General features: G+C 57.5%; 4 protein-coding genes across 4 annotated transcripts; 1 reads left to right on the top strand and 3 right to left on the bottom strand.

Annotated features, from left to right (window-relative positions):
• Positions 1 to 33: 33 nt before the first annotated feature.
• On the bottom strand, positions 34 to 1,610 carry SLS55_009068 (uncharacterized protein; the record flags this gene model as incomplete). The annotated part of the gene is made up of 2 exons (XM_066780472.1): positions 34 to 1,260; positions 1,398 to 1,610. 2 exons carry the CDS (start codon positions 1,608 to 1,610, stop codon positions 34 to 36), a joined length of 1,440 nt encoding a protein of 479 aa, XP_066629701.1.
• Positions 1,611 to 2,234: 624 nt separating this feature from the next.
• Positions 2,235 to 3,299, bottom strand: SLS55_009067 (uncharacterized protein; the record flags this gene model as incomplete). The annotated part of the gene is made up of 1 exon (XM_066780471.1): positions 2,235 to 3,299. One exon carries the CDS (start codon positions 3,297 to 3,299, stop codon positions 2,235 to 2,237), a length of 1,065 nt encoding a protein of 354 aa, XP_066629700.1.
• A 1,959-nt stretch (positions 3,300 to 5,258) lies between these two features.
• On the top strand, positions 5,259 to 8,106 carry ATG13 (autophagy protein 13; the record flags this gene model as incomplete). The annotated part of the gene is made up of 3 exons (XM_066780470.1): positions 5,259 to 5,426; positions 5,482 to 5,577; positions 5,665 to 8,106. 3 exons carry the CDS (start codon positions 5,259 to 5,261, stop codon positions 8,104 to 8,106), a joined length of 2,706 nt encoding a protein of 901 aa, XP_066629699.1.
• A 1,401-nt stretch (positions 8,107 to 9,507) lies between these two features.
• Positions 9,508 to 11,985, bottom strand: RGT1 (Glucose-responsive transcription factor; the record flags this gene model as incomplete). Its single annotated transcript, XM_066780469.1, has 3 exons — positions 9,508 to 10,915; positions 10,964 to 11,344; positions 11,612 to 11,985. The coding sequence occupies 3 exons, from the start codon at positions 11,983 to 11,985 to the stop codon at positions 9,508 to 9,510; spliced, it is 2,163 nt and encodes a 720-aa protein (XP_066629698.1).
• Positions 11,986 to 13,891: the final 1,906 nt, after the last annotated feature.

Below are 13,891 nucleotides of genomic sequence, written 5' to 3'. Positions count from 1 at the left end.
CGTGACTCTTTTAGATCTTACCGGTCCTAATCCTCACATCCTGTACCTGAATCCCTTGGTCGACCAATCCGTCAGCTCCTCATCCTCGCCCTCCACATCCACCGTTTCCCCGGCCCCTCCATCGCCATCCACCACCCCTTCCTTCCGATCCCTCCTTTTATTCTCCCAAATCAAATAGGCCCTCAGCCCCATCGCGACGCCTACAACTAACGCGTAGCAAATCATGATGGCCCTGAACGCCGTGGGATAATGCGGGGCTTCGCTCTCGACAAAGAACTGCGGGCCGGCGATGTTACCGGCGCAGTACGCGCAGAACAGGATGGCCGTCATGCTCATCTTCTTGGTGCTGCCCTTGTAGTTGACGCCGACCAAGCTCATGGCGAGCGGCACGGCGCCGGGGCCGGTCGACAGCAGGTAGTAGCCGAACAGCTTGACGCCGCGCGGCACGCTCGTCGCGTAGATGATGGCGGAGCCGGCGACGGGGCACAGCACGACGGCGACGATCAGGTACGTGGCGACGTTGGCGAAGCGGCCCGCGAGCCGGCCGGTGCCCATGATGGTGAAGAAGGCGATGAAGGACGACGGCAGCGTGACGAGCGTCGACTGGAGCGACGTGAAGCCGAAGCCCTTGAGCACGAGGTTGCCGAAGTTCTGCGTCCCGCCGTTCGGGATCTGCGTCAGCAGCGAGATGGCGAAGAAGAAGTACGTTTTCGGGTCGAGCAGGCACTCGCGCAGCTGCGACGGCTGCCACGTGTGCTTGGCTTTGCCCGTGCCGGCCACGGCCACGCGCTGCTCTGCGCAGCGCTTCTCCTCGGCGGTGAGGAAGTTGGCCGAGGAGATGGAGTCGGGCAGCAGAAAGTACAGAGGTAGGCCCCAGACGAAGGTCGCGATTCCGAGGACGATGAAGAGCCATTGCCACGGCTGGATTGGGTGCGAGATATGGCCGATTCCGTAGGCGATGAAGCTGGCGAACACGCCGCCCAGCGAGTTGCCGGCGAACCAGATGCCGACGCGCGTGGGGATTTCGGCTCTGGTAAACCATGATGAGGTTATGTAGAGAAATGCCGGGGAGATGGTGGCCTCTGCTACGCCAAGAAGGAATCGTACAGCGATGAGACCTCCGAAATTCGTGCAAGCGGCAGTGAGGGCGACGACAGCTCCCCAGAAGAAGGTGTTGATAGCCACATACTTCCCAACCGGCAGGCGCTGGATTAGGATAGAGGTCGGGTACGACCAGAAGAGGTAGCCGAAGTAGAATACCTGCAACATTATTAGCGGTAGCAACCACAGCGTAGCAAGTGTAGACGTACCGAGGATACCCAGCTATATTGTGTGCCGTGGAGATTCTACCAACAGTTAGTGCTTATAGCTCGAGGTTTTGATTCATCACAGCTTACCGTAGAATCCTTCAAGCCGAATACGGACGCACTCGAGAGAATTGTCTTGTCCATGAAATTCAAGTTGTAGGTTATGAATAACAAAGGTATCAACCGCATATCAATTTTCCGTAAAACTCTCTTGGCCAGCGCAGAGTCAACGTGGCCCTCTCCACCTTGCCATTCTCCGGCCTCAGAAGCGGTGGCCGTAACTTCGGCGTCTTTGTCGATCATATCGTCGTCTGCCAAGAGTGGTGTGGTTGAATCAGCAGGCCTGCGGCGGGGGTGTCTGGAGCCTGGGGCAGAAAGTGTCGGCCAGGCTCGAGACGACGATGACAGCTCCGGGGAACGGCCGGGAGTTGTCGATGAGGCAGCAAAAGTCACACTAGGCGTCGTGGACATGATCCTTCGGGTTTTATGCATAGGCTTGTTTCCTTACAGGCGTGGTTATCGCTATCGGTGAGGGCGGTGATCGGCCTGCCCGCGCATGGCCCGACTCGTCGGCTGTCGGCTATTTCGAGGTTACACGAGCTTCTGGAGGCGGCTAAGTTGCATGGATTGCTGGTCAGTGGCGGCTAGCTAAATGACAATGAAGAGACGTTGTTTGGTTGAAATGTGGTCGCAGTTGAAGTTGCCAAGAACACAAGATAAGCTCTCGCGCCTAGTGCATTGCTTCAGATTGCCTCTAGCCAGTCGTCTTAGTATCACGCAGGATCCTGGGCAGTTAGGTGCATCCTCTCGTATGGTGCGCATGCTCCATTTGCATCGTCCAGGCATTAATGAAAAGGGTTCAAGAACTACAACATGTTCATTGATGAGACGCGTGTTCGATAACGTCCAGCCGTCCGGGGGTCAGATTTAGTCGCACCAGACCTGGCCAAATCTCGTCAACTCTTCCATAAGAATCCCCTTGAGATCGAGATCACACCAGGATATATCGACAGCGTGCATTTGCAAGCGTATCAGCTCACGTCGAGTGAAGTGGCAGTGTTGCTGCACGAGCCTCAGATTATCCTCCACCCACATGTTGTGCATGTATGTCGGGTCGTCGGAATTGACCGTGACTTTGATACCGGCGTCGAAAAGCTTCCGCACTAGCGGGAAGACGTACTCCGTGGGGTTGCGACGGTGGTAAGCATGCGGACAAAGTGTCATGCCCAGATCTCTCCTCCTGATCAGCTCCATCAGTTCCGGCCTTTCAGCGGCGTTCAGTCCGTGGTCGATTCTATCGGCGCCGTGACCAGCAATTCGGCTCGCAACCTGCTCGATGTGCGCGTGCGTGTCCTTTTGCCCAACGTCGCAGTGGCTTGTGATCCTGAGGCCATCCGCTCTTGCCTGCTGAAATACGGCATCAAACAGGGTCGGCGGCCGGTTGTACTCGTTGCTATCGAGCCCAACGCCGCAAAAGACGGTGCCTTGGTAGGGCCTGCATGCCTCGTAGGCTTGCATTGCCGATTCCAGGCTCATGTCTCGCAGAAAACAGAGAATCCAGTTGCAACGGACGTCCAGCTCACTTGCAGCGTCTGCCTTTGCGCGTGTCAAGCCTTCCATGACAGCGGCTACGGGAACGCCGCGCCTCGTGTGCGCTTGAATGTCGAAAAACGGCTCAGCGTAACGCACGTTCATGGACGATGCTTTGCGCAAGTATTGCATAGCGAGCTCGTAAAAGTCGTCTTCGGTGCGGAGAACCTCGACCCCACCATAGTACACTTCTAGAAATGTCGGCAGGCCGTTGTCCCCGTGAAGCTCTTTACGGTGATTATACATGGTCTGGTAGCTGCTGCGCAGGGCATCCAACGAGTCGTACGGCAGGGGGACATGGTTCTTCCGAGCGAATTTCCAGCGGAACTCAGGAGTCAATGTACCCTCGATGTGGACATGGAGTTCCAATTTAGGCAGCTCACGAATGAAGTGGTCTTCCATCTTCCGTGGTCTGGCCAGTCGAAATCGACATCGGGGGGGTGGGATTTTCGAGAAGTAGACGCGGCGCGTGAGCACAGGAAGTGAGCGGTTTCCATGGTGGCGAGGGTAGGTGGCTGACGGCGGTTTCACTGTGCACTGACGGGGCCCCCGTTGAAGATTGGACCCTTCCCTCTCGGCTCATCCTGCCGGGGCCGAGCAGCGGCCGCAGTGTTCGAGCGAAATAACCACGACTTTCTCCTTGGTTGAGCACACAGGGAATAAGGTTAGTGTTCCTCCGTCATCGCACGTTGTGTCCTGGTTACCTTGCAGCGCCCTAGCCCGTCCGAGGAGGCGCCTGAGTCGCTGGTGCCGTCACACGCCCAGCGAGGCTGAAGATAACGTCATACCACTGATGTGTGATGAGCTTCCCGACGCGTGCGATCCTTCGACCACGGCTGCCATGGCGCTGCTGGGCGTGAGGCTGAGCGTGAGCGCTGCGGAGCCCAGACACCTCACTGACCTGCGTGCCAGCAAACGCGCGCGGGCTTCGAGGACATCAAAGCGTGCGCAGGCGCAGCCATGGGCGCGAGCGCCTGTGCGCGGACAGCTGGGCGAGATGCGTTGGTAGGCGCCGTTTGTGATGGCACAACGTCGAGTGCCTCGGCGTGGCATCCTCGCTGACGCCATGGGCCGACGCGCTTCGGGCGGTGACAGTCGAGCGCCGCGGCAGGAGCGAGGCCAATGGGGGAGTAGGCCGGGCGGGTTGCGGGTGCTAATGCAAGCTTGGAGCTGGCGCGATAAGGAGGGCGACCTTATCGCGCCATCGCTGGTGTTGAGCGTCAAAGGACGGCGGCCGCTTTGTCCGCGCCAACCAATAATCGCTGGCACGGCAACGACTGCAATAGAGCAGCGCGACGACAGCACGAGACCAAGTCACGCACCGGTCAGCGGCGGTCGGGCCTAAATCGGCGCGTGCCTGATGCATGCTGGGCGCGCATCCAGCCAGAGAGAGTCGCGGCCTCGCCATCCTCGCCGGCGGGAGAGCGACAGCAGCGGCGCACATCGCAGCGTGCAGTCCAGCGTTCCGAAAGGTCGACTTGCGCCAGCATCACTTCGCCCGCCAGGTGAGTCGCCGCCCTGTGTGGCCGCCCCACAGCACCCACGCGGAGCTGGCGGCTTAGCGCGCCGGCTTCGCTGCCGCGGATCGCCCGTGAGCTCCCCCAGACCGTTGCTCTGCTCGTACACCTCCACGCCAGCATCCACGCCCCGACCCTGTGCACGTCTCTCCTTCTCTCCTCTCGCCCACAGCCGCTGCACGCCTCTCTCCCTTCAATCTCCGCCCGCGCTCACCCAACCTCAGCCGTGCCGTCTCCCTCTCGGTACCTGCAGCCCTAGTCGACCTCCCAGTCATCAGCGTCACTCGGACCAGTCACATGGAGCTAGCATTTGCACTTTGAGCACTCTTGACTCGTCCGCCGCCACGCTGCCTCTCCAACATCCTCTCCTGGCCCTACACGCCGCGTACCTGCGCTCCATCCCCACGAGCGCGCCTTCGCATACGACGCTGTGAGCGCAGAGCTCCGCCGACCTATTTCGCCGCCTGAGGCATCCTAGATACCGCCGCGCCAACCTCGACGATCATGGCTGCCTGAGCGCCCCGTCGCCCTCACCACCTTGAGAATCCTGGAGCCTGCGAAAACCGCCTTGCTACCCCACTGCGGGCCCGCCGCTGACACTGCACCAAAGCTACAGTCCTGACTGCGCTCGCTCGTAATGGCTTGGTACCCAGGTTTCCATCTTGCACACTTCCCTTAGACACCGCGCACTCATCTCAGCTTCGCACCACCCGCATCTTCCCTCTCCCAGTGCTCTCGAAGCTTGGCCGCCGTTATGCACCAACACCCACGCCCGTCTCCGAGAGCCGCCTCCTCGGCAAACTCGCCGCGCACGAACCCTTCCAGAACGAACAACCCGAGAGACATGGCTCACATACGTTCCGAGTCTGCATCGACGGTGGCGTCGCATGCAACTGCTCGCAGTGACACCGGTTCCGATTACATTGAGAAAGCCAGCGATGGCGGTGAGCCCGACTTCTATGGAGAGACCGAGGAGGAGCGCACGCAGAAGAAGCTCAATCAGGTCATCATGGTACGTTGAGCACCATATTATTGTAGATCTTCTTCTGACTAATCGTCTCTCCCAGCAATTCTTCAAGAAGGCGACACTCACAGTGCTGTCTGCGAGAACCGAGCTTCCGAAAGCTTTCAGTGCCAGGGGTGAGCTTCGCCAGAGCAAATGGGTAAGTAACACGTCTTCCACTCTCCCACAACCTGATGCCGCTTTCAGGCAACTTTCATTGGGAATGCAATAATAACCCCGACCATAGTTTAGCCTTCTGCTCGATGAAACGGATGCCTACAACGATGACCTCCGTGAATGGACAGCGACCGACCTCGTCAACAGTCCGCCGCCTCCTCTCTGCATCGAGGTCTACCTGGATACAAAGGATCTGGCGGATGGCGAAGCTCTAGCCATTGTGGATGAGCATGGAAAGCTCTGGGATGTAGCTGAGGCATTGAACGGATCTACTCCGGCGACAACACGACCCTCCAGCCGCTCCGGCCGACCTACTCAGGTTGTCTTGGAACGATGGAACGTCGAAGTCACGGATAACCAGAAGATGGATCCCGATGCCAACAGGATGTTACCGCTTGTCTACAAGAACGGGATTCCACTGTTCCGCTCGTTGTACACTTACACAAGATTTCTACCTGCATGGAGATACTACAGGCAAATTACTAAACAGCCTACGACACATCCCGTGTTGCCTCTGAGATACCGCATTTCCAACGGCATGTTCAAGAGCCCACGAAGAGACACTCTGGACCTCCCACTCTACCCGGGCGCTGATTCCAAGGCACAATCGCACGAGTTCGATTCAGTCAAATCACCTATTGGCCTCTTAGGTATTCAAGTCCAGTACAGGGGCAATACTGATTTCCGCGTCGAGAAGTCTGAGTCTGTTCTGAGCTCCCACTTCATGGGTATGGACGACTACTCTTTTCCGCCTTCTTATCCCGAGCGTGTTCCCGGATCATTGCCCACAGGTAGAAATCCTCAGACGGACATGCATGGGCGGGGTGAGGCTTATGGAAGCTTGTCTACGTTCCACCAGGCGGGGGCTACTGGAACGAGCCCGATGTCAGCTCTTCGTAACGCCAAGGATATGGGTTCACCTGAATCGCCGCCCCAGAAGATTCCACCCAATCATCGCATTGCAACCGGGTCAAAGTCTTCCCTGAGAGGTACGGATGCTGAGAGTCCGGCTTCCCCCCGGAGGACATCGGTGTCGTTCCAACCTGCGAATCCTTTCAAGGCCGGATCGCTGTCTTCTTCTCCTGTGCCTGGCGTCTACTCGCCCAGCACGTCCCTGGGAAGGCCCGGCTCCGGCCATGCGGCTCTGGGCCACACGCGGAACAGAAGCTCATTGAACGCTCTTCCTCAGGCAGCATTGAGGGCACCATCCGGGCATTCGCTTCCCAACGAAACAGCTATTGCGTCTTCGGCTTCCAGCTCTCCCAAGCCTGCGCCAATCTCCCGCTACAGCAGCAGCTTTAGCAATCGTCGCAATAGGCCCTCGTACGGAGGCACTTCCAGCAAGGTTGAGGATGACAACAACAGTAGCGGAAAGGGCAGTACTTCCTCGTCTGCACAGCGACTGGAAGGCGGAAGCTCAGGCTCAGTGCAGACTGACGAGGATAACATTTCAGACTTCCTGAAACTATTGGAGCAGAAGAAAGATCTAAAGAGCTTGAACCGTACAGATTCTGCGTCTCGTGATGCTTCCATGCGGCGCACGACTGCTGCATTGTCGAAGTACCAACGCATGCGCGAATCGAACGCAGCACTCTCTGACTCCATCTCCTCGTCCTTGCATTTGCACCGCTCTTCTAGCTCGTCAAGCCGACAGATCTCGAATGTTCCTGGAATGATCGCCGGCGCATCAGTCTCCACTTCTTCCAGCCCCGGAAAGCCTATTTCTCCGCATACGCCCCACACTCCTGCCATTCCTTCTCGTCTAAGTGCAAACAGCATCATCGACTACTCCGAACAGACCCGTAGCCGCAGTCCGCGGGTTCGTCGACTCGAAGAAGAGACCGGAACCGGCGATACCGGTAGTGACTCCACCACTCGCGAACGCGAAGGATCCAACGCCATTGATATTCCCACCTCGCCTCGCCCTTGGGCCTATGCCCGCCGCAGCTCTTCGGTTAGCCAACAGAATCGCAACACTCTTGAGGATGAGACCGAAATGTTTGGCTTGCGTAGTGCAAGTCTGCCAACCGATGACCGTCCAGATCTGAGCCTCAGCGAACTGCTGCATGCTGGAGTACAAGAACCAACATCCACTTCAGATTCTGCTCCTGCTGGCGAAGATGAGGGCGCTGCCGATGCTGAGACGAGCCCACAGACGCTTCTGACCAGCCACACTCGCACGCGCTCTGCCGGAGCAGCTCGCACAACAACTCCGAGCCTTGCATATCGCACCCGTGTCCAGCAAAGCGGCCCGAGCGACGGAAGGCGCAGTGCCGCATCCGAGCGTGGTGAGAGTGATAGCGGTCTCGTAAGTGGACGGAGTAGCCGGGCCGGCAGTCGTTTCAGCTTCTCGTCTAGGCCCCTCAGCGTGGCTGCCAACTTGGATGATGATGAACCGTTGCTTTTCACCATGAGCGAGTTGGGCACCCACCAGGCTGGACGTAGAAGTGTGGACGAGGTGAGGGACAGCACAAGCAGGAGGAGAGGCGGCAGCCCATGGAGAGGAGCGTAAAGCAAACTTGCTGCAGTAATCTCTCCCGCCCGCAGACCTGATTGTATTCCAATCTCGATTTCCTTTTTTTTTTCTCGGCATCTCTGGCGCAAAATGGTCATTTTCGTCTTTCGTCGGGCTTCACTGTCCCCACGCTCAAGAAAGGCTTTTTTTTTTTTCAATTGCATCCAGACCAGATTGGATTATTCGCTTCACTCCTGCGAATATTTTCACTATTTGCTTTCCTCTCCATTCTCTTTTTTCCTTCCGAATAACGCTTTGTCTCGGTACGCGGTTACGTTTGTCTTCATTTTTTTAGCTGCTTCGGGAAATAGATGAAAGCGGGCGAGGAGTTTGTGATTACAAGCGATGGACTTCGGTTTATTTCTTTTGAGCAATTTTTTGTTTTGGTCTCTTTTCGCGCTTTTGACTTGTACGTTCACGATGAAGAGAGTCAGCTAGCATTTGCCAGCAGTGCCCCGGGGCCTTTCCGATAAGAGATCGAGGAGGACGCTTAGGCGTGGGGGAAGAAAGGAAGTCGAGGAGGAAGAGACACACAGTGGAGAGAGAGATTATACGGAGGGGCTTCGAAGCCGTTGCGTTGCGTTGCGTCGCGTTGCGTAACCGGGGCTTCCCTTTTAGCATCTTTTGTTTTCTTTCACTACCACTCCTATTTTTTTTTTGGCCGTAGCACCGGAGAACAAATACTATCAGAGGTTCATAATTCGCGCATTTCGTATTCGTCGTCTCTTCTGTCCTAACGGGGTTGTTCATGGTCGGGTTGGGTTTTGGATCGTGGGAGAAGGAGGGCGGGTGGGCTGCTGGGCGGTTGTTCATAGTCGTCGTCGTCTCGCGCCTAGATAATGCACAGCGCAACTTCAAGACAAAACATTCAAGGCCTCTCACGCACACGCAACAATTCATGCCCCAAATCAGCATCCAACATGACATCATTTGCCTGTATCCCGGATTTTCTCCCCCTCATCATCATCATCATCATCAAACTGCTACAATACAACCAGCTGTCATTCCCAGGAACCACCGGCTCCCAATGTGAGAGAGAGTACAAGCGATGGACCCCCATTATTAATCTCAAGGAAAACGAAGAGGAATGGGGGTATGGTATGCCCCGCTTGATGTTTTTTTTTTTTTTTTTTGGTTCTTCTTCGAATCCCCCGCCGCAGCCGCTGCGCTTCCTTGTCTGTGCTACTTACTCCCCTCGATCGCCTGGTACATACGTCGTCCACCGTTCCCGGCTATTTTGAACGAAAAAAGAAAAGAAAAAAAAAGGGGGTGAAAGGGGAGAGGAGGGAGTAGAAAGACGAACGAGACCGCAGCGAACGAGCAACACGCGACAGAGCAGCGCTAGCCAGCACTCGTGCCTGTGGAATAAGAAGAGAAAAAAAAAAGGCACAGACTGACTCAGTGTTGCTGCGGTTGCTGCTGATTTAGCACCTGGGCGAGGATGTTCAAGTAGCCGTCTCTGACCAAGTTCGCAGGGTTGAAATGCAAGCTCTGGTTGAGGGACGCCGCCGCCGCAACGGCCGCCGCCGCGGCCGCGGCCGCGTTGCTGATGTCGTCCTTCGGCGGATCGGCCCCGCCGCCACCGCTGCTGCTCCCGGGCCGGTTCTCCGAAGGCGACGCCTTCGAGCCCGAGTCCCTCCGCTCGCCGACGGCCGCCTCGGCCAGGTGCTCGAGCATCGTCGACGACGCGCCGCCGTTGGACTCGTTGATGGACGAGCGCTTCTTGCCGGCGTACTCGCGGACGCTGGCGTCCCAGCCGAGATCGCCTTCGACCTTGTTGCGGTTCAAAACACCTTCCAGCTCCCCTAGCAGGCGCAGCGATTCCTCCCTGGTCTCGTCTTTTTCGGCTAGCTCGCCTAGCGTTAGGGCGGCCAGAGCGGCAAAGTGGTGGTGCGGCGTTGTGATAAGAGCCTGGTGTCTCTGCAGGTGAGTGACAATGGCTGTCGCGTCATGCAAGATCTCACCAGGTTCAGAGCCGGGTGTGTAGCGGACAATGAGAAGATGGACGTGGAAGTAGGCAAGAAGGATCAACGGGTGGGGATCTGAAGGGAGGGTCTCGGAGAATCTCTCGAGAGAGGATAAGAAGGCCGTCTTCGTCATCTTCATGATGGCGTTGTTCGGGTCGTACAAAGCCAGCACGTCATTGTTAGTGGGAGGGAACTCCGCAAGTGTCCTATAGTAATCGGGCAAGCCTCCCATAGCCTTGCAAAGACGAGCCAGAGCAAAAGTCACAGGTCCAAAGAGGGTTTCGTCATCGCCAGTGAGGTGGCTCCGTTCAGCCGAGAGGCTAGGCGTAGTCGCTGTGCTGATGGCATGCAGTTGGTCAAAGATGAAGAGAACCCAGAAGAGACGCCGACCCAGCGCCTCATCATTGTCTGGACTAATCTCCTGACCTCGCTGTCGGAATATCAAGGCATCAAATCGTAAGCTCGTAGCAACCCTAGTGGCCTGAGCAAGGCACATATCCTTCAACGGCTGACTGTCCGGATAGGAAAGGGGTTGCGAACGGCGAGGGCCATGCACGTCGGCCTCGATCGTGAGTAGTAAAAAGCTTTGAACGAGGATGATGCCAGCAGGCTTGACAGTGGTGCCAACAAGCGATGTCAGCATCTGGTAAGCCTTGTAGCAGCGATCTTGGTGGTTGGGTTCCATGGCCAGGCTCGTAGACGGCCAAGCTCTGACGGCGCAGTCAATCGCAGCGGTAAACGCGTCCCGTAGCTTGGCGTCGCAGTTTGCCAGACGGCCCTTCAAATTCCTCAAATCAAACGGCAGAACGGGGTACGTGTCTTGAATCACGCGGTAGTACCTGAACAGTCAGCGTGAGGTTCTCAAAAAGACAAAAATGGGTGCTTACTCGTTCACTGCTACATCGGCGTTCTGGCTAAATTCGAAGAATGCGCCGGCAGCATCATGTTCGTAGCCGGTGCCAAACGGCTCCCTGCGATCCCATGATTGCTGAACGCCGTTAGGCGGTTGTGACAAGGAAGTTCGGAATTGGTCGCCCGGACCTTCGGACATGGAATGGGTCCTCTTCCGCTCGCTGCCGTAATGCGGCGCGGGAGAAGTGGCGGAAAAGTCTGCTAAGCCGGCCATACCTTGATCGCCCATAGACTGAAGGTAGCTCTGGAGCTCGGGGACCTGCGAGTGTTGTTGTCCGCTTTGGGGAGAATGGCCAACCTGTTGCTGCTGCTCGTACTCGAGCCGGGTAAGTCGATCGGCCAATTCCTTGATGTAACTAGGCATAATGAGCATAGGCGGCCGAATTTGCAAAGGAAGGGGTATGATGGGGACGATACCCTTTGCTCGGTCCTCTTTTCATGGGCTGCCGGCTGAACTGACAGCGCGCGCCTGTGCGCTTGCAGCTTGTGCATGCCTCAGGTCCATTTTCAGACGTCGCGTCGCAGCGAATCTGGCCTTTGTCAGAGAGGCGTTGGCGCGTGGGACTCGAGTGGCGCGACCGCCTCCTACCTTCTTCCTCCTACATTCGTCGCAGGCGCGCGACACCTTGGACCTTTTCCTCTGGTTGCTGTCCTGCTGGCTGTAGTGCGGGTCTTGGGCCATGTTCATGGCATTCTGCGCCATCTGCTGGGGTGTCGACGGTTGCTGAACGGGGGTGTGGACCTGGCCAACATGGGCCATCGGAAGACCATGCTGCGGCTGCTGGTGCTGGGCAGGCATTGGAGCCTCGGCGGCGCCGCGCAACTGGGCCGAAAGCTCCTGCTCGAGAGTCTGGCCGCTGTGCAGCGACAGGTGCGGGTCGACGGCGCTCGAGGCCTCGGCTGGCGACATGTTGCCGTTCGGGTGGGCGTAGAGGCCGGCGGCGCCGGCGGCCATCTGGGCGGCGTTGGGCGACGGGTACGACTGGGGCTCCGACATGTTTGCCTGGGACGCCGGATTGGAGACGACGCGTCGGGACGGCGTGCGCGGGACGAGATGGGAGCTTATTTGGGCGACGGCGCGGTTGGCGGGTTGAGGCAGGTGTCGGTCGTCGAGCGAGTCGCGTTTTGGTTTGCGCGAGTACAGGGCTTATGTAATGGCGCTAGCCGAACGGACAGCCCTCGAGGCACGCAATGGTGCGCAGCGCTGGCTTTCTGCGGCATGGTCGACACTGCTCCGCGTTCGGGCGGCCGCAACGCAACTTGCTGCCATCGTCGCGACACGAGATGTTGTTGGACGAGGCACTTCGGGCCTGAGTTCTTCCAGGCTCGGACTGAGAGACGGAGCGTGGAGCGGCGGGCGGAGAAACATCTCGGTGGTTGAGAGCCACGCGCAACCGTCGAGCTCCGTGCCCGTGTGTCGCTCGATGTTTGCCGTCTGGCTTCCGCAGACTCACCTGGCACCCGGAGGGCACCTGCCTGCACGCACCGGGCCCACAAGCTGCTGTGATACCGAGCTCTCTTCAGCACTCTTCACGGCACATTGCCGGCCATACTAACCAGCAAATCGTTGCCGCAGAGATGGCAACCTTGCGCCGCATTTTCCTCCCGACTTCAGCAGAGCGATAGAGCACCCTGATTGCTTGACCGCGCGTGAGCTTGAGCACCGAGGCAGTGGAGTCTTCACTTGATGTGTCAGGCACTTGTTCTCGCACCCCGGTATAGCCTACCTCTGATTGGCTTAGACTTACTCGGAAGGGTCCATGAACAATCACGACATGGCACAGACGCCGGCGGGCTTGTAGTTTGAGTCCTTTTCTCAGAGTTCTATCTCAGGTGGCAAAACATCATCAACATGTAAAGCGGCGTGTCAAAGAGGATTTAGAGGCCATTCGCAACGTTGCACGGGCCCCTCCAGACACCATCAGCGATTGCGCCCAAGTCTACTCAAATCACCCTCAAGACCTCTCTAGGCTTGCTGGACAACCTCCTGGCCAATCACAAAAAGAACTCAACGGGCCTCAGGAAAAGGAGGGTGATGGCATCCAAAAAGGGAAGTGAATGACGCGTGTGCCGAGACAACAGTAATTGGGAAGACGTACCAGTCTGAAGGAATCCACGAAGCTGTTCAAGTCCGGTCTCTATTCTCTATTACCTTGTCAGAGGGAGTAAAATTTTGAACAACGTCACTAGGCAGACTAGCCGTAATGCCCATGGACCGCTGCGTATGGATGTGCCATGGCCAAGGACATGGTCATGTGAGGCAGGTAACATAATGTGACCATCAAGCATGGCGAACACAGAACTACTCAGAAGCAACGGCGGGAAATTTGTGGCTTCGTGAAAGAAAACCGTCAGCAGTCCGGGCTTAGGTGTCGGATATAGCTAGCGGATGGCTAAAGTGAAGCTCTGATTGCTCACGAGCAATGTCGGTCCGCGTGAGCCACGAATACCCAGCCCACCGCGCGGTCGATTACCCGCGACCAGTCGCGCGCGAAATCAAGTCCTCGCCCTTCTATGCGCCCCAATCACCGCGAACCACTGCGTGGTTTTTGCGCGAATTCACTCCGGCATGCGCGCTGTTATCACGCTCTCACACCGCATAAGCCGTCGAGCGGGGAAGCCCGACATCCTCGGCCATCGTCTCTACCGCACTGCTGTGCCTCGTCGCTTCGCGGCGTCATGTAGCACGGAGGCAGGCTACTGGAGCAAGTGGCCGCTCATGGAGTCACTCGATCATTTAAGTCGAAATAACCCAGGCCGTTGCTCCGATCCTACGCTTGCGGCCCGGCGGCCTTAGACCAGTCTCAAGTAGGCAGGCGCCAACGGTGGGTAAGAAAACGTCTTACCTGCCTCTCCCCGTTCCGCGAGAGGCGTTGCCCTCTCCTGCGTCGACCGAGGGAGTA

The sequence above is a fragment of the Diplodia seriata genome, assembly GCF_021436955.1.
Source record: "Diplodia seriata strain FDS-637 chromosome Unknown scaffold_9, whole genome shotgun sequence".
NCBI lineage: Eukaryota > Fungi > Ascomycota > Dothideomycetes > Botryosphaeriales > Botryosphaeriaceae > Diplodia > Diplodia seriata.
This window is presented reverse-complemented; position numbering and strand designations above follow the sequence as displayed.